At 46.1% G+C, this 26134-nt stretch overlaps 1 protein-coding gene across 6 annotated transcripts in view; it reads left to right on the top strand.

The window, feature by feature from the left end:
* The window catches only part of FBXW11 (F-box and WD repeat domain containing 11), a 115399-nt gene that overhangs the window by 37306 nt on the left and 51959 nt on the right, over nucleotides 1–26134 (top strand). For 2 of the 6 annotated variants that reach the window (XM_077312819.1, XM_077312825.1), the window contains one exon: nucleotides 7865–7966. The exons of 3 other annotated variants lie outside the window; for them this stretch is intronic. In XM_077312819.1, coding sequence (XP_077168934.1) covers nucleotides 7865–7966 — 102 coding nt within the window. Of the gene's footprint in view, nucleotides 1–7864; nucleotides 7967–10407; nucleotides 10453–26134 lie in introns of all 6 variants that reach the window. One more of the 6 variants, XM_077312814.1, reaches the window with a different exon arrangement.

A 26134-nucleotide genomic window follows, 5' to 3' on the forward strand; every position in this document is an offset into this window, starting at 1 on the left:
CTTGGCCAGGGGGGCACCATCCACACAACAGCCTTGCGGGGTAGATTGAGAGAAAGCGTTTGTCTGGAGCAGCAGAAAAGAGCGAGATTGGCATGTGGGACAAGAGCCCAAACAGAACTGAGAAAACCCTGAAGGGGGGGGGGGGACACCAATTTCTTTACAATCATGAACGATGGATCTTCATGCCATGGTTCAGTTTCGGTTTAATTTCTGTGAAAGGACACTTGCATAATTTTATGGTTGGGAGTCACCACAACATGAGGAACTGTATTAAAGGGTCGCGGCATTAGGAAGGTAGAGAACCACTGCTTTAAAAGTAAAAGGGCAGCCCGTAAGACAGTGGTGGAAATTTGTTAGAGTACCAGGGTCCAGGTGAAATATCAGGGATTGCCCTCTTCTCGGACCGAATGCACATTTGACCCTATGTTCTATGAACCGCATGCAGAAAGGGCAACATATTTGCCTGAGTTATACGCCCACAGAAGCATTTTTCTAACTTATTTATAGTTAGGTTTGCTGCTTGGTGAGTAGGGAGTACAGGGCTTCCCAATGCAACAGGGATGACCAAACTGTCTCACTCCAGATGTCTGTGGGACTGCAATGACCATGAGCCCCTGCCAGCATGGCCATGGTAGTTGTAGTCCATGGGGAGCCGCCGTCTGAAGTTCCCATGAATCTCTGTCCACATTTCCAAGGGGGAGCGGCCCCTTCTCACTTACTGCACTTCTCTTGAATCTGTTGCAGAGGCAATCCTCTGCTGCGGGCAATAAGTGAAAAGAAGATCTAGAATCTCAGGCTTGTCTCCTCAAGTAGGCCGTGATTCCGCATGGCAAACTCTCCCAAGGCAAGAGGTGGGGGGTGGAAGGAGTGGTTGGATTCAAAAGTACTGTTTGGTGGTGGGAGCCAAGAGTTTCTCTGGAGCAGCCCAGGCTGTTTGTGTGAGCATAAGGGGATCATGGCCCATGACCCTGCTCCCTTTTAGCCTGGAGAGGAGACGATTGAGAGGGGATCTGATACCCATCTTCAAGTATTTAAAAGGCTGCCATGTAGAGCAGTGGTCCCCAACCTTTTTATCACTGGGGACCACTCAACGCCTTTTACTGAGGCCCGGTATGTGGGGGGTTAGTTTACTCCTCTACTCTCAACCACTGCCCTAGTGCTCTCTGATCGCTATGGTAATGTTTAAACATCCCTTCAAAATAAGATACAGATACGCCACAACAATGAAGTGTAAAGGGCTGGGGGGGGGAGAAGGCGTCCTTCGGGGCCCACCTCCAATTAGTCGAAGGACCATATGTGGTCCGTGGCCCACAGGTTCGGGATCGCTAATGTAGAGGAAGGAGCAGAGTTGTTCTCTCTTGCCCCGGAGGGACAGACCAGAACCAGTGGGATGAAATTAATTCAAAAGAAATTCCGTCTAAACATCCAGAAGAAGTTCCTGACAGAGCGGTTTCTCAGTGGAACAGGCTTCCTTGGGAGGTGGTGGGTTCTCCATCTCTGGACATTTTTAAACAGAGGCTAGATAGCCATCTGACAGAGAGGCTGATTCTGTGAAGGCTCAAGGGGGTGGCAGGTTACAGTGGATGAGCGATAGGATTGTGAGTGTCCTGCATAGTGCAGGGAGTTGGACTAGATGACCCAGGAGGTCCCTTCCAACTCTATGATTCTATGATTCTAGTGGTTCATGTCAGGAAATGTCATTGTGGAGGCTGCTGGGGATTGACCAAACTGTGCCCAGGGTTGAGGTCCCCGGTGCAGCTGTTCAAACTCATGGGTACTTGGATATTATATAAATCTATGCTCAGACTTTAAAATTAGTTCCATGCCATAGTATAGTTTAAATAAGTCTTTGTTGGTGTCATTTTTAGATGGTGATTCTTGGTTTATCTGCTAGGGCTTTATAATGCAGTCAGTTGTTCTCTGGTATGGGGTCCCCAGCGTAGCACCACCAGATGCCTTGATGTCCACCATCTCCTTTCCTGGGGCCTGGCTAGAGTCTTCAGAGAGTTGGTGGAGTCCAGTGGGGTCCTTTCCCAGCAAGCCTTCTGATTGGTTGTTCAGATTTTTAGAAGTTGCTTCAGCACCACTTGTCACCACAGCTCAGGGATCTTCATTGTGTGACGGTCAGCTGTGTGAGTGCAAAAAAACCCGACACACTCATTTTAAAAGGCATTCTGTTAAACAGAGCCTCTGCCTAAAATTTGGAGCAGTTCCTGTTGAACATGGCTTCACTTCCTGCAGTCTTGTGGTCAGCTCCTTCAGCCATTTTGGGATTGCTCCCCCACCCTGTGTCAGAATTCTCGGATCAAAAAGGTCGGGGGATCTCTGCTGTGACAACATCCTCAGACACCTTCTGAAGGTTAAAGCTCCAGAAACCATTTTCCCGCTGAGACACTTAACTTTTATCGTCAAGTGCCGTGACAAATATACTGGGAAATTAGTTGTATTGCATTATTGTGTAAGCTGCTAAATCTGAATTGTTTTAAGGGGAGCCATTTTCCTTTCCGCCCTAGCACAACAAATTAAAAAGACTGTGTTAACAGCGGTCTATCCAGTTTTTTTTTCTGTCTTGTGCACAAGGTGATTTTCTCCCAGGGACTGCTTGAAACCTAGGTGGTTGGTAATCTTTCCATTACTAGTCAAAGTATAATTTGACGGGGGAATACTAGCATGTAGCTAATGAGCCTTTTGCTTTCAGTTGTACACACAGTTGTCCAGTTTTCCTACTTTTAGAATCATAGAATACAGTTGGAAGGGACCTCCTGGGTCATCTAGCCCAACCCTCTGTACTGTGCAGGACACTCAAGACTCTGTCGCTCATCCACTGGATTGGTCCAGGGGTGATTCCTGACCAATCCACTCAGTTCTCTGTTTCTGTTATTCCCAGGAGAAGTGACCAGGCCAGTAGATCTGTTCTTTGAATGTGGCTTTTCTCTTACACAGAATACATAAGGGAGAATGCCCAAGCAGGCGTGTATTTATAGATCTACAACAAAGTGCTGGCTTTGTTACTAGCTTGCTTTTACGTTATGAACATGCCTGAGCATGAAAAAAACCTCCAATTGTCTCTCAAAAGAGGTTGCAAGTGGTTCATTAGCTGTACTAAGAGGCAGTATGATTTTCTGACTTTGTAACATCTTGGTCTCATGAGTTCATTTTGTGAGATGCCCATAGGTCAGTGGTACAGCACATACTCTGCTTGTGAGAGGTTCTGGGTGTTCAGTTTCTACTAGCTAAGTTGAATCCTGGGTGTCACCTCGAGAGCCACTGCCAGACCAGAGTAGTTGCTACTGGATTAGATGAACTAATGGCTTGACTTACCTCGGTATGGCCGTTCAGCCATTTGTTGAGCGTGCTGAGTTAAGATTTTAAAATGGTCTGCGAAGATCGCTCCAGTATTGCTTTGTGTGCTCGCCTGAATGCACCAGCCACATTACCCAAAACGAAACCCGGTCAGGGAAGAGTTGCAATCTACAAGGCCCGGAAGGGAAGCGGGAATGAGATTATCTAGGGAAGAGCTCCCTGGTTAAAGTACAGGGCGGCACAATATCATCATTAAATTAATGTGTTAGAAAATGTATATGCATTGATTGATTTGGATGCGGTGGTAATGTACAGGGCAGCCCTGGGTAAGTGTGAGCCTGTTGAAATCTGGTTTTCAACTTGCGTCAATTCTTATAGAATTGCGCTGTGAATTCCTTGAGCGAGATCTTTTACGTTGCCATTCAGAACGCTCCCGCGTCTCTTCAGAGTCTCATGGGGAAGTAATACTTGATGTCCCTGGGCTCAGTGTGTTTCTCTACTGATTTGCTCTAGTCTCCTTTAGTATTCAGATTCAAGCTCTTTGCCTCCGGTTCACCAAACGGTGATCCGGATGGTTTTTCATTCCGTTCCAAAAGGAATGAAACCATTGTGAGCGAAGGTCTTTGAAGTTGTTTATGGTGCCACTCAGAGCCTCTTGTGGCGCAGAGTGGTAAGGCAGCAGAAATGCAGTCTGAAGCTTTGCCCATGAGGGTGGGAGTTCGATCCCAGCCGCCGGCTCAAGGTTGACTCAGCCTTCCATCCTTCCGAGGTCGGTAAAATGAGAACCCAGCTTGCTTCTGGGGGGTAAACGGTAATGACTGGGAAAGGCACTGGCAAACCACCCCGTATTGAGTCTGCCATGAAAACGCTGGAGGGCGTCACCCCAAGGTCAGACATGACTCAGTGTTTGCACAGGGGATACCTTTACCTTTATGGTGCCACTATGAAGCACCATAATAGTGCACCATATAGAATAAGTGCATACTTATTTGCCAAGGAATTGAGTGGGAGCCATTTGTTTATACCCAGTGACTAGCCGATTGGCATCTTCTGATCCGGGAAGGAATTTCCTCCCTGGTCAGATGGCTGGTGGCAGCAGGATGTGTGTGCGTTTCTTTCCTTCCCAGAATTTGGTTTCGATCGCCTTGGGACATTGTACATTCGCCGTTTGTGCGGCTCACTGTAAACTGGATTAACAGGGAAAGGAGGAGAATCTGGTTAACAAAATTTTGTTTTTATTTAGATAACCTTTTGAACTCTTTCAGAGTCATCTATGCAAAGCATGTTTAAAATAAGCAATTAAAAGAGGGGTGACTGAGGTAGAGCTCTTCTTGGAGGAACATGTTTAAGCCACAGAATTTTTTGGAAATTATCTTTTTTTTCTTCTTTTTTTTTGAGAGCAAATTCAGAACTGAGTTTTGATCCCAAAGCGACTTCTGCTTTGGATCCCCGATAAATGGCAGCTGTCAAGATGAGTGTTACTTGGGAATGTAAAGTGATGTGGCTGAATATTTAATTCAGGAATTTACTTTTTTAACAGCGTAAGTGTGCCGGTAGATAAATCACCATGTTTGGTGGTGAAGAATATTATAATTTGGAGAGGGATGCCTTAAGTATGAAAGTGCTGCAGACCTTTTGGAAGCTTTTATGGAAAGTGGACGTATAAATATGTAAATAACATCATTTATGGGGATCCGAAGCATCTTAGATAATTCTCCTTTCCTGTCGTTTATCCTCACAACAGCCCTGTGATGTATGTCTAGCTGAGAGTGTGTGATTGAACTTGGGTCTCGCGTATGTGGTTCCAGGACTCTGTATCATTCTGGCTCTTAGTGGTTCAGATTCCTGGTTCCTTTAGCCCAGTGTTGCCTGAGCTGGCTCTTCAGAATGCCACGCACAAGCCTTTTTCTGTTTAGTTGGAGGGAGATGCCAGGGATTGAACTAGGGACCTTCCACATGCAAAGCAGGTGCTTCGCAAGTTACTGGACCGATTTTTAAAACAAAAACATTTCATTGAGCTTGATAAATGTCTCTTGAAACTCAAATACTTTGGCCACCTCATGAGAAGGAAGGACTCTCTGGAGAAGAGCCTAATGCTGGGAGGGATGGAGGGCAAAAGAAGAAGGGGACGACAGAGAATGAGGTGGCTGGATGGAGTCACTGAAGCAGTTGGTGCCAATTTAAATGGACTCCGGGGAATGGTAGAGGACAGGAAGGCCTGGAGGATCATTGTCCATGGGGTCGCGATGGGTCGGACATGACTTCGCACCTAACAACAACCACAAAATGTCTCTGGGAAATTATTTATATAGAGATAGCGTTTTAGAAACCCACATGGCTGAGCATCTGACAACCTTCCATGCGTCCATATGTGCAGTCTGAGTAGCATGATAGTTGTCTTTTTATCCTTTCAGCATTATCCTGGAAGTGATTCAGAGGCTTGAGTTCACCACCCGTGCCAGATCTTTACTTTTGCTTTAGTACAAAAATAGAAGCCCTAACATTCTGTTGTCCTGTAACATTTCCCTCAAAAACTCTTTGTTGTATCTTCAACCTGCCATTTAAACTTGGAATGATCTAAAATGTGGTATAGTGATTGTGGGGAGCCAGGGAGGGTGTGTTGCTGAAAAGAAAACTGTCAGAAAGAGTTTGTGTTCTGCTGTCAGATGTGTGGGCACCATGGAGCCAGCTTGGTGTAGTGGTTAGGAATGCGGACTTCTAATCTGGCGAGCCGGGTTTGATTCTCTCCACATGCAGCCAGCTGGGTGGGTGACCTTTGGCTTGCCACAGCACTGATAAAACTGTTCTGACTGAGCAGTGATATCAGGGCTCTCTCAGCCTCACCTCCCTCACAGGGTATCTGTTGTGGGGAGAGGAAGGGAAGGCAAATGTAAGTCACTTTGAGACTCCTTTGAGTAGAGAAAAGCGGCATATAAAAACCAACTATTCTTCAGTAATATCAGGGCTCCCTCAGCCTCACCGCCCTCACAGGGTGCCTGTTGTGGGGAGAGGAAGGGAAGGCGAATGTAAGCCGCTTTGAGACTCCTTCGGGTAGAAAAAAGCAGCATATAAGAACCAACTCTTCTTCTTTGGCTGCAGCAAAATGAGACTTGTGTTTCTCATTGTAATCTTTTTCACTCCCAGCAAAGCAAACCGCATTTGAAACTTGGGGGAGTTCAAAAACCAGCTTCCCTGCATTGGCCGGGGGGGGGGGGTCCCATAAGGCATGTGCAGTTGTTTCGGGGACACTTCAAGTCACTCTCTGAATTGTGGCCCTTTTAACTTTTATGTCTGCTTCTGTTTCAGCAGCTCAATTGAAGGGTAGCCTGAGTGAAAGCTGCTAATAGTAAATGAGAAGTTTATTGCTTGATATCGAATTGCTGAATAAACTTTGAAATGAGTTTCTAAATTGCTCAGGCAGATCTGGGGATCCATCTTGAAGCTTTAATGCCCGAATTTGGTGGATAATTAATATATCCTGAACTCGTCTTTGTTTAGCGTGGTGAGAGATGGCAGAACTCTTGCCAAAGACCTTGGTTTTCCTGTCGCTACCCATTAATGGGGATGCTGCCTGGGGAAAAGTTTATATGGCCAGTCAAGTACATCCTCTTGATTTTGTTACACTTATTTTTCTCATTTACCGTTTGCACCTTACACATTTTAACCCCTCTGGCTCTCTCAGTGTCTGTCGTAGATGAACCTCTATTAATAATATTTCCTCAAAATTAAGCAGGGTTCTCATAACGGGTGTGCTTTCTGCCCTTAACAGCAGAAGCTTTATATAACAGGCTGTTCATAAAAACTTTGCCGTCTTCAGGCTGGCTTCATTGCTGGGGAAGCGCATGAAACCTGGAATGCATCCCTAGAATCAGCTGCAGAGAAGCTAATTGGCTTTGTGTTGAGCAGCCGTAAAAACAATTTGCTGCCGCGTTCCGTGTAATTTTACAGCGGCAGTGAGAAGTGTCAGGATGGAGTCTATAACCTACATATTGAAACTTTTGCGGGGCGTGGTGGTGGCGGCGAAAGACTTTTCATACATCCAACTCATTAGCCTTCATTACGGGCTGCAGTTTCAAGGGCTCATTTCCCTTGCTGAGCTCATGAACACAGTGAAGGTAGGCGAGCTAGAGAGCAATCCACCAAGCTACTGCATTTGGGGCTGTTTTTCTTTAAAAGGGAGCCCAGCACGAGGCTTTAAAGGGCTAGCACATCCGCAGTAGCATCCCTTTGAGCAGGGGTAGTCAACCTGTGGTCCTCCAGATGTCCATGGACTACAGTTCCCACGAGCCCCTGCCAGCATTTGCTGGCAGGGGCTCATGGGAATTGTAGTCCATGGACATCTGGAGGACCGCAGGTTGACTACCCCTGCCTTTGAGGATTGCGCCCTTGATTGATGATCTTGCTAAGCAGTTAAGACTGGGGTGTAGCTACTCTTGGGTGCTTCCCACTGGTTCCCAAGTACTCCGTATCCACTTTTTAACATACTAATAAGTGACCTGCCGTTCAGTAACTTGTGGCCTCTAACCGCTTCTTCTCTTCCTTCCTTTTTGTCATCCTGCAGTGTTCTGTGCCAAGGTCTTTGTGGCTAGGCTGCTCCAACCTGGTAGAGAGCATGTGCGCACTGAGATGCCTGCAGAGCATGCCCAGTGTCAGATGTCTCCAGGTGCCTTTCTTCTTTCTTGTTGTAAATGTGTTATACGTATTCTGTGGTCATTGTTTGCAAAAAAAAAAAGAAAAGAAAAGAAAAAAAGAAATCTTTCTCTGGGTTCAATTTTAAACTGTAAAAGTCTCCTGAATGTTTTTGTTTTGCTCTTTTCCCCTTTCTGTATTTGACCCTTTCTGGGTTATTTTTTGTCAGAAGTCCTCCTTAAGAGGGCTTTCTATAAAACATTCCCTTTGGGGAAGTGGTAAGCAATTCTGCTTTACCTGTTTTCTGAAGTCCTTTTTTTTTCTTTGCGCACGTCACAGTTGCATGTTGCCTGTTTCCATTTTGATTTTTTTATAAATTTCTGAATCATTTTGATTTTTCCCCCTCCCAGTTGTTGACAATGTGAATTCTTAGCATCTCCCATTCCCCTTCCTTGATGGGCCTAAAAATGTAATGCTCAGAAGGGAAAGGAACGTTACTCTTGCCTGTGTTAAATTATGACAACGTGGAAACATAAAGCCCTGTCGATTTGATTCAAGTGGATAGCTGTGTTAGTCTGAAGCAGCGCAACAGATTTTGAGTCCAATGGCACCTTTAGGACCAACAACTTTGTTGGTCTTAAAGGCACCATTGGACTCAAACCCTGTTGACTTGAGTTTCTTTGAACACGAAATCACTTGATTTGCGAATGATGAGAACACGGTCTAATATAACAAAATGACAAGCTCCGGGTCTTCTGACAATTGTAAATTAAGCGTTGGGTAGGCAGTGTGTGGTGGCAATTAGTTTCTTTACTTCCCCGGGGGCCCAATTTGACAAAATAGCAGAACTAAACATGGTGAGCTCTGTATTCTTGGAATAAAAACTTTAGAATCTACTCTTTCTTGGAAAAGAACTATAGACTGGCATTATTCTTTCTTTGTATTCCAAAGGGCTCCATGTAAATCCTTAAGTGTGTGAACACGATGTAGGGGTGTTAATTTGTGCACCCCCAAGGTTCTGATGCATGCATTTACAAATATATAATTAATGTTATGAATGGAACAAAGGGCAGCTCACAATATATTCTGAATAGCTACGCTGAGTGTTCGGTAACTCCTTTGGGGCACGTGTCCCTTCAGAAATGCCTTCTGTTGCCATGCCAAATCTATTTTCATGACTTTTGTTTAGTTCTCTTCACTTTTACACACACCACAGCATGCAGCGAACAGATCTGGTTATAGCATGGGGGAGCATTCCAGCTAGCAAAATTACTTACTCTGCATGCTATCTAATGTGTAAATTGCTCCATGTGTAATCTGTTGAGGAATGGTGATCTGCATGTGACCACTGCTGGTTCAGTCCGTGGAGCTTTAGCTGAAGAACTGTAGGTGAAGTTTCTTTCTCCTCTGGGGCTTATGGCCCATTCTAAATCCCATCATTGATTACTTCCGCTAGTCCTTAGTGGTCCCCAACCTTTTTCGGGCCGGGGACCGGAGGGGGAAGAGGGAGGCCTGGGTACTTGGGGGGGGGGAGAGGGAGGCGTGGGTGCGGGCGCACCTCCCCCCCTGCGGTGTGGTGCTCCTGGTACAGCGAGTGCCACGCCGCGGGGGGAGGGAGGCGCGCCCGCTGGCGCCGGCACCTCCCTCCCCCCCTGCTGCGGCCTGGTACTGAGGGCTTCACGGCCCGTAACCGGTTCATGACCCAGGGGTTGGGGAACACTGCTTAAAACCTGAACCTTTGGAGTTTGTAGAGAATTGTGGAATGTATCCCGTAGCATTGGTTTTAACCTTTAAGGCTATATGCAGCTTGGGCCCTGCTTATCTACGGGACCGCCTATCTCCTTATGCCCCCATTGCTCTGTAGGTATGAATTTGCTGGCTGTCCTGGGCCCCCGTGGAGTGCGTCTGGCCTCGGCCAGGGCTTTTTCAGCCCTGGCCCCAGCCTGGTGGAATGAGCTCCCTGAAGAGCTACAGGCCCCGCAGGAGATTTCAGCATTCCGCAGGGCCTGCAAGACGGAGCTCTTCGGCCAGGCGTATGGTTGAGGCCATGGTAGGGTATCAAAGTTACTATCGGCAGAGCCCTTAACATCAGTTAGATCAAGACTCTTGCTCCCAATGAAAGAGAATTCTTGACCCCAGTTGGACAGTGGGAGAGGTTGATTGGGGGGGGGGGGTTAGAACTCTGTATCGTCATCTTTTAATGTTAATGTTTATTGTACACTTTTAAGGAGGTTTAGGGGATTGGACTGGTTTTTATTGTTTTATTGTAAACCGCCGCAAGTCCGCATGGAGCGTGGTGGTATATAAATACAAAAATAAATAAATAAATAAATGAAACTGTAATTGACCGTTGGCCACCAAACAAATGGGACACATTAGGTATGGTAAGGGCATCAGTCCTATTGTATTATTAGGCTTCTTAGACGTGATGTTGGGTCATTCAGCACCTTATTCTTTACCTTTGTTAAACAATAGGAAGAAGTCAGTTGCCAACATAACACGATGTTAAAGTACAGCAAAGTAAGATCCGTTTTCCTTTCTCCTTTCTGTTTCCTTTTGGGTTTTTTTTTTAACGTTACGTTATAAAATCTTTAATAAAAAGTCATATTTTAAAAGTAGGGCATGAACAATCATAACGTTTCTTGGCCCTGTGTTTTATTTGCTCCCCTGGGTGTTGACGTACTATTTGGACTGACTAGTAAAACAAAAACAAAGAAAGAAAAAGGAAACCTGTGCAGATTCTCTCTCTTGTGACAGAATAGGGATCTGCACTCTTACGTAGTCTTGCTTGGCACCGACGTATTGGGGCCCAAAAGAGAGCCTTCCTTTATGTTGGCAGAAAGGAAATTTCCAATCATGCCATTTAGCCCACATGATTTGGTGATGATTCTAATTACTTCTGATGTTTACAATGCACTAGTAGATTTCCTTTCACAAAGCTGCTCCTTCAAATTCGCCTGACCCTTCTGCAATAAATTTTATGGCCGTTTTTAAAGCGAGCAGTCATATAGCTGTAATAAAATGATATCCCTGTAGTTCTCCTTGTTATTTGTTATGCTCTTTCATTGTAGTGTTACAAAACAAGAGCGCAGTATAAACAATGCATGATCAGCTTGCTGTTGTTGGAGAAATGGACATCTCCCATTTAGAAAATCTTACCACAATATCAAAGATTGGAAGGGGGCAATATTTGTAATAGTTGCGATTGAGCATGAGCATATAATTGGTGTATTACATAGTGGCAGTGAGCATGTTGCAATATCACCTTCACTACCTCCACTGTCCCATGTTGGTATTTTGTGATGGCTGCTCCCCAGTTCTGAAATTGCCTTTCAGTGAAGAACTCCCAGAATTTCAGCTTGGACTCTGTCAAACGTTCACTGTACATACCATGTACTTTATGCGCATTATTACTCTTTCCTCCCCCCTAAAAGTGTAAATAGTTCCCTGTGCTAACAATTTATAGCTGTGTTGAAAAGTTTGCATTAGTGTGTATCTCAGCAACTTATGCATCAGAAATGTGTGTTGTATTCTTGATCTGAATCCTTTTGCCTATGTTAAATTTATACCAATGGAATCGTTTGCTATATAGATGGGAAGGTTTGCTATATAGAGGGCTGGATCCAGAAAGATTAACATTTCATGGATTTCCGCTTACAGAGCACTCCCAAAATCCCATGAAAATGCACGGGAAGTCTGCACTTCCCCAAGAACAAGATTTTGTAGGCCATTTAGATTGCAGTGGTAGATGGAGATCACCCTCTGTGAGCAGAAATTCTTGTGCCTGCAGCAATGGCTAGTCTGGCTCCAATTCATTGTTGTTGTTAGGTGCGAAGTCGTGTCCGACCCATCGCGACCCCATGGACAACGATCCTCCAGGCCTTCCTGTCCTCTACCATTCCCCGGAGTCCATTTAAGTTTGCACCTACTGCTTCAGTGACTCCATCCAGCCACCTCATTCTCTGTTGTCCCCTTCTTCTTTTGGTCTCAATCGCTCCCAGCATTACGCTCTTCTCCAGGGAGTCCTTCCTTCTCATGAGGTGGCCAAAGTATTTGAGTTTCATCTTCAGGATCTGGCCTTCTAAGGAGCAGTCCGGGCTGATCTCCTCTAGGACTGACCGGTTTCTTCGCCTTGGAGTCCAAGGGACTCGAAAGAGTCTTCTCCAATTCATAGAACATTCCTAAATTAGAGTTGTTCAGAAGTAGAATATAGTGAAAAATTACATCACATTACACAATATTCATCATTCTGTAGAGCATGGGGGTAAAACACCTTTTCTACAGATTTATCGGGAAGAAAGGATTGAACAATCCTTATCCATTGTTGTTCCTCTATATATTTCTGAAACAGCCTAGGGGGTGGGACGTGTCTGGCTGTCCAAGTTGGAATAGGACCAATCAGGGTGCAGCCAGCTTTGCCCTGCTTGGCCCTGCCCCTGCAGCTCCCGCCCTCCGTCCCTGGACTTTATCCTCTTTGGTCTCAGACACCTCAGTGCCTGGAGCCAGCAGCAGGTAAGCGGAGAGGGCCCTGGACAAAGGGACGTGGTGGAGGGCTTGCTAACAAGGGCCTCCCGACCTGTTGACTGCCTGCTAGGGAGCTCTGTCCCAGCCCTGTTAACGTGCTGCCCAGTCCTCGCCCACCCCACGATTTGCCTGTGAGTTGCGGCCGAAAGCCATCTTAAGCTGCCTGGCCAGGGGCCAGGGGAGGAGACCCTTTCAGGGCCCATTCTTAGGAATGGGCTTTGAAGCTAGTATTTGAATAATATTTATTTATGTTATATGCTATATTATATATCCAGGAATCTGAGGGTTATTCATATAAATTCAGTTTGCAAATAGATGGATTTTTTTTTTATTTCTAGTAAGCAGCAGTACATTTATTTATTCATTCATTCAATTTATATACTGTTCTCCCAGCAAGCTGGTGCATTTTAGGCTCCAGTTCCAGATCATACTCTCTGTAGTAGCTTTCAGAATATACAAGAGAACTGTCACTTCACAAGAAATACGATCACAATTTGAATTGGACGTTTTCCCAGCACTTATAAATTGGTCATGTCCTGTCAAACTTGCTTAGGAAACACAGCTGATGTAACAACATATCCAAGTCATGATGATAATAATAATAATAACATATCCAAATTTTATTCAGACTTTGAATGTAGATAGTTTAATGGACTTGAAACTGGATTAGAATAAGATTCTCCCAGACTTTATTCCATCTGATTTGAAAGACAGTTTTTAAAAATGATGTTCCCTATGAGCAGATTTACTTTGTCTATATATGATCCTGCCCTTGGATTCAAACTTATTGGACCCAGATTTTAGAAATCATTTTCAATTTCTAGATGAAAGTTTTCCTTTTTTTTTTAGTGACAGTAGTGACTCAGTTCAGATATCAAACTTGACCAAACTATGGTTTGCAATTACCATAATGTAGAAGTCTTTAGATATAAAAATAATAATTTAGACTGTTTTCATTTTCCATTTTGCTCACGTGTCATAATTCTGTGGTAGAAATGCCTCTGGTCATGGAGTAACAACATATATCTGGTTTACCAGTTTGTGCATCTCAGCAAACTATTCATAAACCATGGTTTGTCATTTCAGACATCATGCCGAACCATTATCAATCTTCCTATAGTTTGGTGTGGTGCCTAAATTGAACAGGTGTAGATGATATTCTGAGCTGATCAGTTTGAGAGTTGACTAGCAGAGCTATTCCACCACTTACAGTATTTGCTGGCGTATAAGACTACTTTTCCCCCCTGGAAAACATGTCTCCAAGTGGGGGGGTCGTCCTATACGCTGGGTGCACTTCAGTTGGGATAGACATAGCTGCCCATAGTACTGTAATGTAATGCAACAAACTCTATATTTTGAGTGGAAATGTTGTGGGGTCGTCTTATACGCCCAGTCGTCTTATACTCCGGCAAATACGGTAACTGTTTTTACTCACAGCCATGGGCAAATCTGTGAGGCCTTGAGTTCAACTTGTGTATGGCTTCTTTGACCACCTTTAGTTCAGCAAGCTTTTCAATAATGGGCATTTGGGGAAATTAGCCCCAGTTTGATGGTGCCGTGTAAACACTTTGAGGTTGATCTTTTTATTCTTCATGCTGTGATTTAACCAGTTTCCACATAAATCTATCTGTCGGTAGAATTTACCCTTGATCGTTATGTATAAATACTTTGTCTTTAAAATACACGTGGCTGTGATAATGTGTAGGAGTCTGTTTCTAAGCCTGTTTTGCTTACTGCTTTCTAGTTCACAGATTTTTGAGTTGATTAGCAAAGCAGGCAACTATTTAAAGCCAGGTCTGTTCAAACAAGGTGCCGAAAGAAAGTTCATTCCTCTCCTAAATGTACTTAAGATCAAATGTAGTTAAGATATGGTCATAGAAACAAATTCTCCCTTTCTCGTTCCATTTTTGTTTTGAAAGTAAGCCCTTAGCTTTCGTCATCACTCGTGTCCGTAAGCTGATGTGACATTTGTATTGCAGAACGCAGACATTTGTATTGCAGTCGCCTGGGAATAACTGTGGTTCCTTGGGCCAATTGCTGATGGAAAGGCAAGAGGGATGTCATTTGATTGAGAGGGAGAAGTCTATGCAATGGTTTTGCAGACATACAAAAAAAAAAGATCAGTGTAGACTGCGAACGTGCACTCTATATTCCCTTGGGTCAGTTGGTAATAAAAAGGTGAGAGGTGCCGCTTGATCCAGAAGAAACTACTGGGAAAATCTCCCACAGAGTGGGAGCCAATGGGATCAAAATGGGCTGGAACTGGGTCAAGTGACATAATGTCCAGAGGTGATGTTTTGTCATCCGGGCACGGAAGGAACTGTTCTATTACAATTTAGGGTATCTCCTCTAGTCTAGAGCACATGGAATGAACCTCTTGTTCCATAATTGCTCACTGAAATACTCCATGGTATTAGCCTTCTTACTTTATAATTGCCTATTAGGCAACTATTTCAAACCAATGCAACCAGGCCTGTCAAGCAAGGTGTCGAACGAAAGTTCATTCCTCTCTAAATATAAAGGTAAAGGTATCCCCTGTGCAAGCACCGAGTCATGTCTGACCCTTGGGGTGACGCCCTCCAGCGTTTTCTTGGCAGACTCAATACGGGGTGGTTTGCCAGTGCCTTCCCCAGTCATGACCGTTTACCACCCAGCAAGCAAGCTGGGTACTCATTTTACCGACCTCGGAAGGATGGAAGGCTGAGTCAACCTTGAGCCGGCTGCTGGGATCGAACTCCCAGCCTCATGGGCAAAGCTTTCAGACGGCTGCATTACCACTCTGCACCACAAGAGGCTCTCTAAATATTCCTAAGATCAAATAGGAGCTGGTCAGCTGGTATGTCATTGGAGGAAGGCCCAAGCCAAATGGAACGCCGTAGGACCATTTTACAAGCCTACATAATGATGAGCTTTGTCAGTTCTCCCCATTGACTTTTTCAGTTCCTTCAGTGCCAAACTCCCCTTTCTGATGGCAACTCTCAGGCGTCTTTTGAAGTGGAAAAGACTGACACCAACAGAGGTTGTTCCTTACAGTGGCATGACTGTATCAGAAGTGGCCAACTAACCTTCACGAATGGATTTCCTTTGCAAATGTGAAGCCATAAATCATCCACTAAGTGTCGTTAAAGTAGTCTCTGCCCTGTAACCAGCCAGAGCAAAGAAAAAAAGGCAAGGGAAGAAGCATCAGTCGGGTATACCTAGAGTGGGTTTGCCACTGGTTGCTGGGTCACTTTGCCCACAGAAAAGAGATTTGAGACTGGCCTGTAATTTGCCAGATTAGAATTATAGAATCATAGAGTTAGAAGGGACCTCCAGGGTCATCTAGTCCAACACCCTGCACAATGCAGGACACTCACAACCCTATTGCTCATCCACTGTAACCTGCCACCCCCTTGAGCGTTTGTAGAATCAGCTTCTCCATCACATGGCTATCCAGCCTCTGCCTAAAAATTTCCAAAAATGGAGAACCCACGACCTCCCGAGGAAGCCTGTTCCACTGAGAAACTGCTCTGTCAGGAATTTCTTCCGGATGTTGAGACGGAATTTCTTTTGAATTAATTTCATCCCATTGGTTCTGGTCCGTCCCTCCGGGGCAAGAGAGAACAACTCTGCTCCATCCTATATACGGCAGCCTTTACCAAAAAAATCCCCACCCCCACAGAGCTTTAGCAATTTTTTCTAGCTGTACTATAGACGACCAGGGAAGCGTTCCATATCTTGGCCAAAGGAGTTCTTATTTTCTCCTGGCAAGATTGAACCAGCCAGGGCAGGTAATTCCTATAGTACTGTACTCCTTGGTAGATCATGAATATAGCTCTCTCTGAAGTGCCTTTGCTGCTTCTGGGTTTAATAGGGGAAAGGAGAGGGTGAGACAGGTTGATCCGTTGTGCCACTGCTGCCTGTGACTACTTAAGTGCAGCATTAAAAAACACTCTCTGTTCTGGCTTTACGTGGCTTCAGAATGAACAGCCATTTTTTGGTGCAATGATATATATTTTTCCTCTGCTGCCAAGTCACAGCTGACTCATGATGACCCCGTGGGGTTTTCAAGGCAGGAGGGCTTTCAGTGGTTGTTTGCCAGCGCCTGCCTCTGCATCACAAACCTTGGTGGTCTCCATCCAGTTTGGTGTAGTGGTTACGAGTGCAGACTTCTAATCTGGTGAGCCAGGTTCGATTCTGTGCTCCCCCACATGCAGTCAGCTGGGTGACCTTGGGCTCGCCACAGCACTGAGAAAGCTGTTCTGACTGAGCAGGAATATCAGGGCTCTCTCAGCCTCACCTCCCTCACAGGGTGTCTGTTGTGGGGAGAGGAAAGGGAAAGCGACTGTAAGCCGCTTTGAGACTCCTTCAGGTAGAGAAAAGCGGCATATAAGAACCAACAACTACTACTACTACTACTACTACTACTACTACTACTACTACTACTTCTTCTTCTTCTTCTTATTATTATTATTATTATTAACCCATGATTTTCCCCCACGCTGGGAATCAAAATGGGATCTTAGTTTTATCTCCGGTATCTTCAGCATAAGGAACGTAGGTAGCAGAGGTGAGAGAATTTTCACTGGGAGTTCTGCCTGGGTTTGAGAAAAGCCAATGCCAGTCTTGGCTTGAGGTACCCTTGATCTAGCCTTGTCGTTTGTTGCGTACTTTTGTGGTGGCCAATTTAAGTGTCTGCTTTAGGAGGCTCAGTTTGCTGCTCTGCTGTGCAACCCAGGCGTGCTGGCTGTTTGTAGCAGGAAGGTAGTACATCGCATGGCCAGAGGATAGAGCTACTTGGGGTCTAGCAGCTACGGTACAACAAAAAAGTTCCGAACTTCTGTTCAGTATCCCTTAAACTGAGAATTTAAACTCATCACTTTCTATAGTTTTGTCTCCAGTTCAGTCACCGATAATTCTGTAGTCTTCTGTACCAGGGTCATGGGGTTGTTCGTGTGTTTTATTTTTATTTGCTCTGCTTTTTAAGTTGTTTGCTGAGTGTTCTATATAACAGGGGTAGTCAACCGGTGGTCCCCCAGATGTTCATGGACTACAATTCCCATGAGCCCCTGCCAGCAAACGCTGGCAGGGGCTCATGGGAGTTGTAGTCCATGAACATCTGGAGGACCACCGGTTGACTACCCCTGCTATATAACCATTCCCCTCCGAAACCTTGGTGCATTTTTCACTTTGCAAACTTTGTGCAAAACCGATCAATTGTTGGTCTTCAGTGCTTGTGTTCCGCCTCCACCTTCTCTCCATTGAGACAGTATTCTCAAGGGGTTTACATTCTTCTTAGACAGATCCCACATGTACTACTTAAAGTGCTTTTCGCTCTCTCTCTCCTGCATGTACACAAGGCAGAAATGCAGTTTATACAGTGCCCGCATTGGGGGTTTGAATGGATTGATGGCACGCAGGAAGACGGCTTTCCAGCTTCATCTTAACGTTCAGCACAATTTGAGTCCTCCATCCCCCCTCCCCCGACTTGTACATGTTTGCAAATGCCTTTTCATTTCCTTAACCTCTCTGTATCATCCGTCCCTGTAGTGCCGTGGTTCCCAACCTTCCGAATGCCGCGACCCTTTAATCCAGTTCCTCATGTTGAGGTGACCCCCCCAACCGTAAAATTAGGCAAGTGTTCTTTCACAGAAATTAAAACCAAAACTGACCAATGGCATGAAGATCCATTGTTCAAGGTTGTATAGACATTGTTTTTTCCCCCAGGGTTTCTCAGTTCATCTCTGCCTCTTGTCCCACCGTGCCGATCTGGCTTTTTTCCGCTGCTCCTGACAGACGAACGCCGTCTCTCGATCTACCCCGCAAGGCTGTTGTGTGGATGGTCCCTCCCCGGCCAAGCTACTTTCCCTGCCACGACCCCCAGGTTGAGAACCACTGCTGCAGTTGAAAAGCCTCTGTCAGTTTCACGGGTGCCGGTTTCCTCCGCTTGCTCTGATGAAACTCATAAAAGTCACAGGAAAGCTATGCCGGTTTCGCTGATCCTGAGAACTGTGCCCTCAGCCTCCTTTCCCAGCCCTTGCTGCTAATCCAGGGACGGGGAGAGGTTTTGCTTTCAGAAGAGCACCCATGCGCATCGACAGGGATGCACGCAGTCGCGCTTGGGAGAGAAACCAGTCCCGATTTTGCCCTCTCACCTTGCCGGTTAGCCACAATGAGAGCGGTGAAGGAAGCGTTGGTGGGGCACGGTGAAAAGATTCCTCTAGGATTTTGTCAGAGCGTAGTCACTAGGCAGTTTGGGAGTGTCTTCTACCCGGCACCGGCTGGGAGGGGTGATGGGGACACGTAAGAGGAGGGGAAGCATAACTTGGTAAGAGTGGTTATTGTACATTCACAAAGCAGAGGGAAAATCTCAACAGATAGTTGGTCTCTTTTTGTTTTAGTGACATTGTATGACTTCCTGTTGGGTCCGGTGTGTATTTTTTTTCTTTACCGCTGTAAGCCACTTTAGGAGAAGAGTAGTCATATAAATCACTATATTGCATGAGAACTGAAGTGTTTTAAAGTGTATATGTGCTTTCAGCCTTCATATTTTCTCCCCATAAAGCCTTTTTTAGAGGCTACCATGGTTTCATTCTTCTTTTCTTCCAGCTAGCCCGCACACCCTGCTTCTTCTAATCAATACGTGTCCATTCTCCCTTTTGCCGTCTTGCAAGCTCAGATTGTAGGTCCTCTAAATAGGTACCATGCTGGTGCTTGTGCATGTGTGTGTTTGTTTTTGTTCAGCGTTGCTGCACACCTTCGTGCTCAAGATGTGACTTGAAAGGTAAAGCTCTTAATCCCAAGGAGTTTCTCATATACCTCCTTTCGGAACATGTGAGAGGTGGTGTTGAGCATGAAGGCAGAACATCGGGTTGTTTGGTGTTCTACTGACCTATATTTGCTGCTGCTCGGCAAAACTAGGTCAGCCTTGTTTCAGTTCTAAGCTGCATTATGTTCATTTAGTTGGTAGCGTGAAAAAGGGCAGGGTTGTGCACATGATGCTGGAGTTGCGTTTCAACTCCCTGTGTGGGACAAATTTAAATCCGGATAGTTACTGCCCGTGGAAAATGCAATATTCCTTTGCTGATCAGGTGTTGGCGTTCTCCAGTGGTAACTGAGGCAGGGCGTTTAACCTACTTTAACCTGCGTAGAACCATGCCTTTCAGGGCAGAGTGCAGAAATTAAAACAACTCCAGTGGCTTCGTCTTTTGAATGGCTACGCTGACGTTCTGTTCTCTGGAAGGGGCGGGGGGGGGGGGCATCTCCAACTTTAAATTGTAGGGGAGTAGCTGTGGCTTAATGGTTGAGCATCAGCTTTGCATGCAGAAATTTCCAGGTTCCATCTCTGGCCTCTCCATTTTACGGGATTGGGTGGAGGGAAAGATCTCTGCCTGAGATCCTAGAGAGCTACTGCCAGTCTGAGTAGACAGTCTTGACCTTGACGGAGCTAAAGGTCACCTTCACTCCGAGGCCGCTAGCTTCATGTGTTCAAGATGTCCCAGCTGTCAGCGTGGATAACTCTGCTGCAAAGCCAGTGAGTGGTAAGGAAGCGTCTGATGCTAAGCAAAACTAACCTGCTGTGATTTGTACTTGCAAAATAATGTTGTCAAGGCTGAGAGCCTTCCCACAGCTGGATACCTTTATGCATTAAATGGTTTTTGTGTTGCCTTGGCTGTTGTGTTCATAAATTCAGGAAGCGGGGAATGTGAAAAGGTAGGATGGCAGAGTTAACTATGAAGACGCTGATTGAAAACTCCGAAACAATCCATTAAGGGAGGAAGATGAGTTTTTATGGTGCAGCATTTATTGACTTCATTTATACCTCGCTTCTAACAAATTGGGGGAGCTTGGTCTGTATAGCCTGGAGAGGAGGTGACCAACAGGGGATTTGATAGCCATCTGCAAGTATTTAAAAGGCTGCCGTATAGAGCAGGGGTAGTCAAACTGCGGCCCTCCAGATGTCCATGGACTACAATTCCCAGGAGCCCCTGCCAGCGAATTGGGAATTGGGAATTGTAGTCCATGGACATCTGGAGGGCCGCAGTTCGACTACCCCTAGTATAGAGGATGGAGGAGAGTTCTTCTCTCTTGCCCCAGAGGGATGGACCAGAACCAGTGGAATGAAATTAATGCAAAAGAAATTCCGTCTAAACATCCGGAAGAAGTTTCTGAAAATTAGAGCGGTTTCTCAGTGGAACAGGCTTCCTCAGGAGGTGGTGGGTTCTCCATCTTTTGGAAATTTTTAAGCAGAGGCTGGATAGCCATCTGACGGAGAGGCTGATTCTGTGAAGGTTCAAGGGGGTGGCAGGTTACAGTGGATGAGCAAAAGGGATGTGAGTGTCCTGCATAGTGCAGGGGATTGGACTACATGACCCAGGAGGTCCCTTCCAACTCTATGATTCTATGAAATGGAGACCCAAAGTGACTTTGCAGCATTTCTCCTCAATTTTATCCTTACCGCAGCCTGGTGAGGTAGGTTAGGCTGGGCATGTGCAACCTCCCCAAGCAAGCGAAGGCTTAAGGGGGGTGGCAGGTTACAGAGGATGAGCGATAGGGTTGTGAGTGTCCTGCATAGTGCAGAAGGTTGGACTAGATTAGCAGTCCCCAACCTTCTTGTAGTCGGGGACCGCCTCCGAGGGTGGGAGAGAGCTGGCGGCCCGGCCGCTGCCGCCGCTCGCAAACGCGCAGTTGTCGCGCATGCGTGTTTTCTCCACTAGGTGGTGTTAACGCGCATGCGCAGAGCTGCCGCGCGTGTGCGTTTTCGCCAGCAGGGGACGCAAACACGCATGTGCGGCAGCTCCGCTCGTGCGCGTTTTCATCGCTGGCGTGCCGGCAGCCTTGCCTGCCTCTTCCCCCCCTCTTGCTGTGGGGGGGGGGGAGGAAGGCGCGGCCGCTGGCAGCCCGGTACCATGGCCTTTGCGGCCCGGTACCGGGCCGCAGATCGGGGGTTGAGGACCCCTGGACTAGATGACTCAGGAGATCCCTTCCAACTCTATGATTCTAAGCCTCCGTGGCAAAGTGAGGATTCAAACCTGGGTCTCCCAGAAAAGTCCAACATGCTGATCATTTCCCCACGCTGGCTTTCCTGCTGTATCGGTACCAGAAGGAGCCATTGCAGGGTACTTAGTATGGTGTAATCTGGGAAATCTGGATTGAAATTTGGCGGTGGAGATGACTTTTCAGCCTCTGGACAAAACAAAATTAGCCCCAGGCATGCCCCTCTGAACTCCTCAAAGGAAGGGTGCAATGCAAACGTTTTAAATTGGATAGGGAACCCCTCCTTAAAACAATTTATTAAAGTTTCAGAGGTTTTTGGTCATTGCTGTTGTGCATCTTAGAAGGCTCTTAGCCTTTGTAGTTGAGAAAGAGAGAGAGAATGGAGGAATGACTCATTTTACTCATTTTTTTCAGGGGGAGGAGGCAGCTTAAACTTCAGTGTTGCATGGATTGGAAAGCTGATCTATTAGCCCCACTTTCTGTGTAAAAAAGAACAGCGTTCCTTAAATAACTACAGGCCTGGAGTCGTTGCATTCATCTGTGCATTGGAGAATTGTTCAGGCGTTCGTATTTGTTAAGAGCACTGGATAAAGTTTCTTTTAACTCAGATGGCTAAAATGGTTACTTTTAGGGGGTTTGTTGCTTTAACGAGACGGTAATTGTAACTCTCTGGAGACCTTTCCCTTATGACTGCTGGGAAGGGCTTTGTGATGTGTAGTGAGTTTCCAACTTGTGAGTGAAACTTGCAGGGTCAGGTATTTTCACTTCACTCTTCCCCTTATAATAGCAGGCCGGTAATTAACATTTTTTCAGCACTCACATCACTTTAATAGCAGGAAAGGTGGATTTGAAAAGGCTGTGCCACCCTACCTTGAATACTGGAAGTATTTAAAGAATCGTGTGGTACTTCCCCCCCCCTTCCGAAGACCTCCCCCTCCCCCCAATTCTTTAAATTTACACTTCTTTAAAATTACGGCAGCAGTATCTCTTTTAGCATCACTATTAAAGCATAAATGGATGTTATTTGTATGAGTGCTTTTAGTACTGAAGCAAAGCAGACGTGAGCCATTCAAGAAGGGAAATGTTGGAATGTTCTATTCCCCACCCAACTTAATGTCAGCAAAAGCAGTGGTCCCCAACCTTTTTATCACTGGGAACCGGTCAACGCTTGACAATTTTACTGAGGCCCGGAGAGGGGGGGTAGTCTTTTGCTGAGGGACGTTGCCGCCGCCTGAGCCCCTGCTCCACTTGCTTTCCCCCCGGCGCCCCTGACTTCCCGCTGCCCGCTGGGGGGCGCTGCCAGCAGCAGCTGCGCAGTGCCACGTCGAGGGGGAGCCCCAGCTATGGTGGCCGTTGGAGAGCACCAAAGGTGAGCCGGCGGCAGGGTGGGAGGGCAGCCCCTGAGTCAGCAGCTGGGGAGGAGGATGAGGAGGAGCTGCGGCCCAATACCGATTGATCCACGGACCAGTCCTGGTCTCCGGCCCAGGGGTTGGGGATCGCTGCCTTAAAGCAGTCATCCAACATGGTTTGTCATCCTCTTGGAGAAGGAATCTGTGCAGGGCTCTGTGTTGGTCAGCCTATTCATAAATGTATGAAGGAATAGATGATGGTAAACCTGGGAGGGGTAGCAAACACAGCAGAAGACAGAATCAGGATACAGGATGATCTTGACAGGCTGGAAAACTGGGCTAAAATGAATAAAACAAATTTCAATAGTAGTAAATGGAAAGTTCTGAATGTAGATAGGAAAAACCAAATGCATCATTATAGGATGGGGGAGACTTCTCATGGCAATGATATGTGCGAAAAGGATCTAGAGGTCTTGGTGGACCATATACTGAACATGAGTCAGCAGTGTGACTCAGTGCCTAAGAAGACATATGGGATTTTGGGCTGTATCAAAAGAAGTATAATGTCCAGATTGTGTGAGATGATGGTACCGCTTTACTTTGCTCTGGTTAGTCCTCATTTAGACCAGTTTTGGGCACCATAATTGAAGAAGGAGGTAGACAAACTGGAGCACGTCCATAGGAGGGCAACGAAAATGGTGACTGGTTTGGAGACCAGAATGCATGAGGAAAGATTGAGAGAATTTGGTCTGTTTTACCTGGACAGAAGACAACTAAGAGGTGATATCATAGACATCTTCAAGTAGACTTTCACATAGAGCAGTGGTCCCCAACCTTTTTATCACCGGGGACCACTCAACGCTTGACAATTTTACTGAGGCCCGGGGGGGGGGTAGTTTACTCCTCTACTCTCAACCACTGCCCTAACTCTCTCTGATCGCTCTGGTAATGTTTAAACATCTCTTCAAAATAAGATACAGACACGCCACAACAATGAACATAAGGAACATTTTATTTTCATGGAAATTTTAACTCATGACAATGACAAATCAATGGGAACCCTGAGCTTGTTTCTCTGCAATGAGATAGTCCCATCTGGGAGTGATGGGAGACAATGACACCCGAAGTGTGTTGTAAAGGGCCGGGGAGAAGGCGTCCTTCGGGGCCCACCTCCAATTAGTCGAAGGACCACATGTGGTCCACGGCCCACAGGTTGGGAATCGCTAACATAGAGGATGAAGCATAGTTGTTTTCTGTTGTCCCAGAGGAGAGGACCAGAACCAATAGGATGAAATTAATTCAAAAGAAATTCCGTCTAGACATTTGGAAGAAGTTCTTGACAGAGCAGTTCCTCAGTAGGCTTCCTCAGAAGGTGGTGGGTTCTCGTTCCTTGGAGGTTTTTTAGCAGAGGCTAGATAGTCATCTGAGAGAAATACTGATTCTGTACATTTAGATATTGTGAGTGGGTGGACAGAAAGGATTGTGTCCGTGTTTGGCTCTTGTGGACCTTTTTTGCATGCCTGGAAAATGCCAATTACCACTTTGGGGTTGGGAGGTGAATTTCCCCCAGGCCAGGCTGACCAGGGATTCTGGTTTTTTGGGGGTTGCCATCATCTGGGCATGGAATTGGGGTCACTGTGGGTGGGCAGGTAGCTGTGAATTTCCTGAATTCTGCAGGGGGTTGGACTAGATAACTGGTTAGACTGGAGGTCCCTTCCAGTTTTCTGCTGCTTTAATATTCCTAAAATTTTAAGACGGGTTTCCATATACTCTGGAATTCATCTTCTGTGGCATGATGGGCAATTATTCTGTTCTTTTGCAGCAAGGTCCAAAAGATCTTCCAGCCACTTTTCCATACTAGAGGAAGTAACTGGTTTCCAACACTGAAGTGTAAGTCTTTTAGCAATAATTGTAGTTCTCAATACCAAGAGTTCCCTTCCCCCCACTCCTCTTTTGGATCTGTCTTCAATCAACATTCATTTATGGAGGCTCAGATCACGAAGGTAGCCTAAACAGCGTTTTTCCACCTGCGCTAAGCACAGCTATTAGCATCCTACCTGTCTCCGGAACACCTGGCCACATTGATCCATGCAATGACTAGGCTTCTGTAACTCGCATTGCGTAGGCCTACCCTTGTCCCTGACTCGGAAATTGTAACTGGTACAGAATACGGCTGCAAGGGTCCTCACCAGGTCATCGTGGAGGGCCCATATTCAATCGATGCTGCAGCAGCTGCATTGGGTGCCGGTTAGCTTTCGGATCAAGTTCAAGGTTTTGTTTTTTACCTTTAAGGCTATAAACGGCCTGGGTCCTACCTATCTGCGGGACTACTTATCTCCTTATACCCCCTGTAGGGCTTTCCGCTCTGTGGGTATGAATCTGCTGGTTGTCCTGGGCCCCTGGGAAGTGCACCTGGTGTTGACCAGGGCCAGGGCTTTTTTGGCCCTGGCCCCAACCTGGTAGAATGAGCTCCTGGAAGAGCTACGGGCCCTGACAGAGCTCTGTGGGTTCTGCAGGGCCTGCAAGACCGAGCTCTTCCGCCAGGCATTCGGTTGAGGCCGGTTGGAGACACCGGGGAGTAAGATCAGGTCACTCCCTTCCTTTGTTTTGTGATCTGTACCCCCCTCATCGCCAGTGTCATCCAGCAGGACACGACGGCCGTGAGTGGAGGAGTCAAGGGTCTGCAGGGGACTTAGTTGACTGCCACTGCCATCGATTGTATTGATTCGAGTGTGTTGTTTTAATTGCACTAATTGTATTGGGTTTTAATGTTGATTTTATGCTTTATTGTAAACCACCACGAGCCGGCCGGACCAAGAGCGGCGGTCTAAAAATCAAATCAAATCAAATAACAAACAAAAGGGCAAATGTCTTTTGCCTCCCTTAGGATTGAGATACACAAGATGATGAGGTGAGACCACTCAGTGTGGACAGGGGTCATTTTTAGTGTAGGCAGGTTCAGCAACCTCTGTCTCTCTTCTTCCACCAAGCATAATTGGGCCCAGCCGCTCCCACCCCAGTGGTTCACCATTGCTCCATGTGAATTTCGAGTTTCCCACCAGAATATCATAATTCTGATTCCTCCTCTTTCTTTTTACCTCCTTGCAACTTAGTCGGTCCTGTCAGATTATGAGTGGATCCCAGGGGTCTGGGAGGATCAAATACTGTTGACTTAAATTTTGCAAGATACAGAATGGCTTGGCATGGGAGCTGCTAAAATAAAGCTCAGAATTCTCTTGTTTTTGGGAGATTTGTTCCATTCTCTGGAAGTTTCCTAGCATTTTAATAGAGCTGAGCGGCGTGTCTTGATTGTGATTTGTTCCATTGTTGACACAGCAGGGTTTTCCAAGTAT

This window comes from Paroedura picta, chromosome 1, assembly GCF_049243985.1.
Source record: "Paroedura picta isolate Pp20150507F chromosome 1, Ppicta_v3.0, whole genome shotgun sequence".
NCBI classification, from domain to species: Eukaryota; Metazoa; Chordata; class Lepidosauria; order Squamata; family Gekkonidae; genus Paroedura; species Paroedura picta.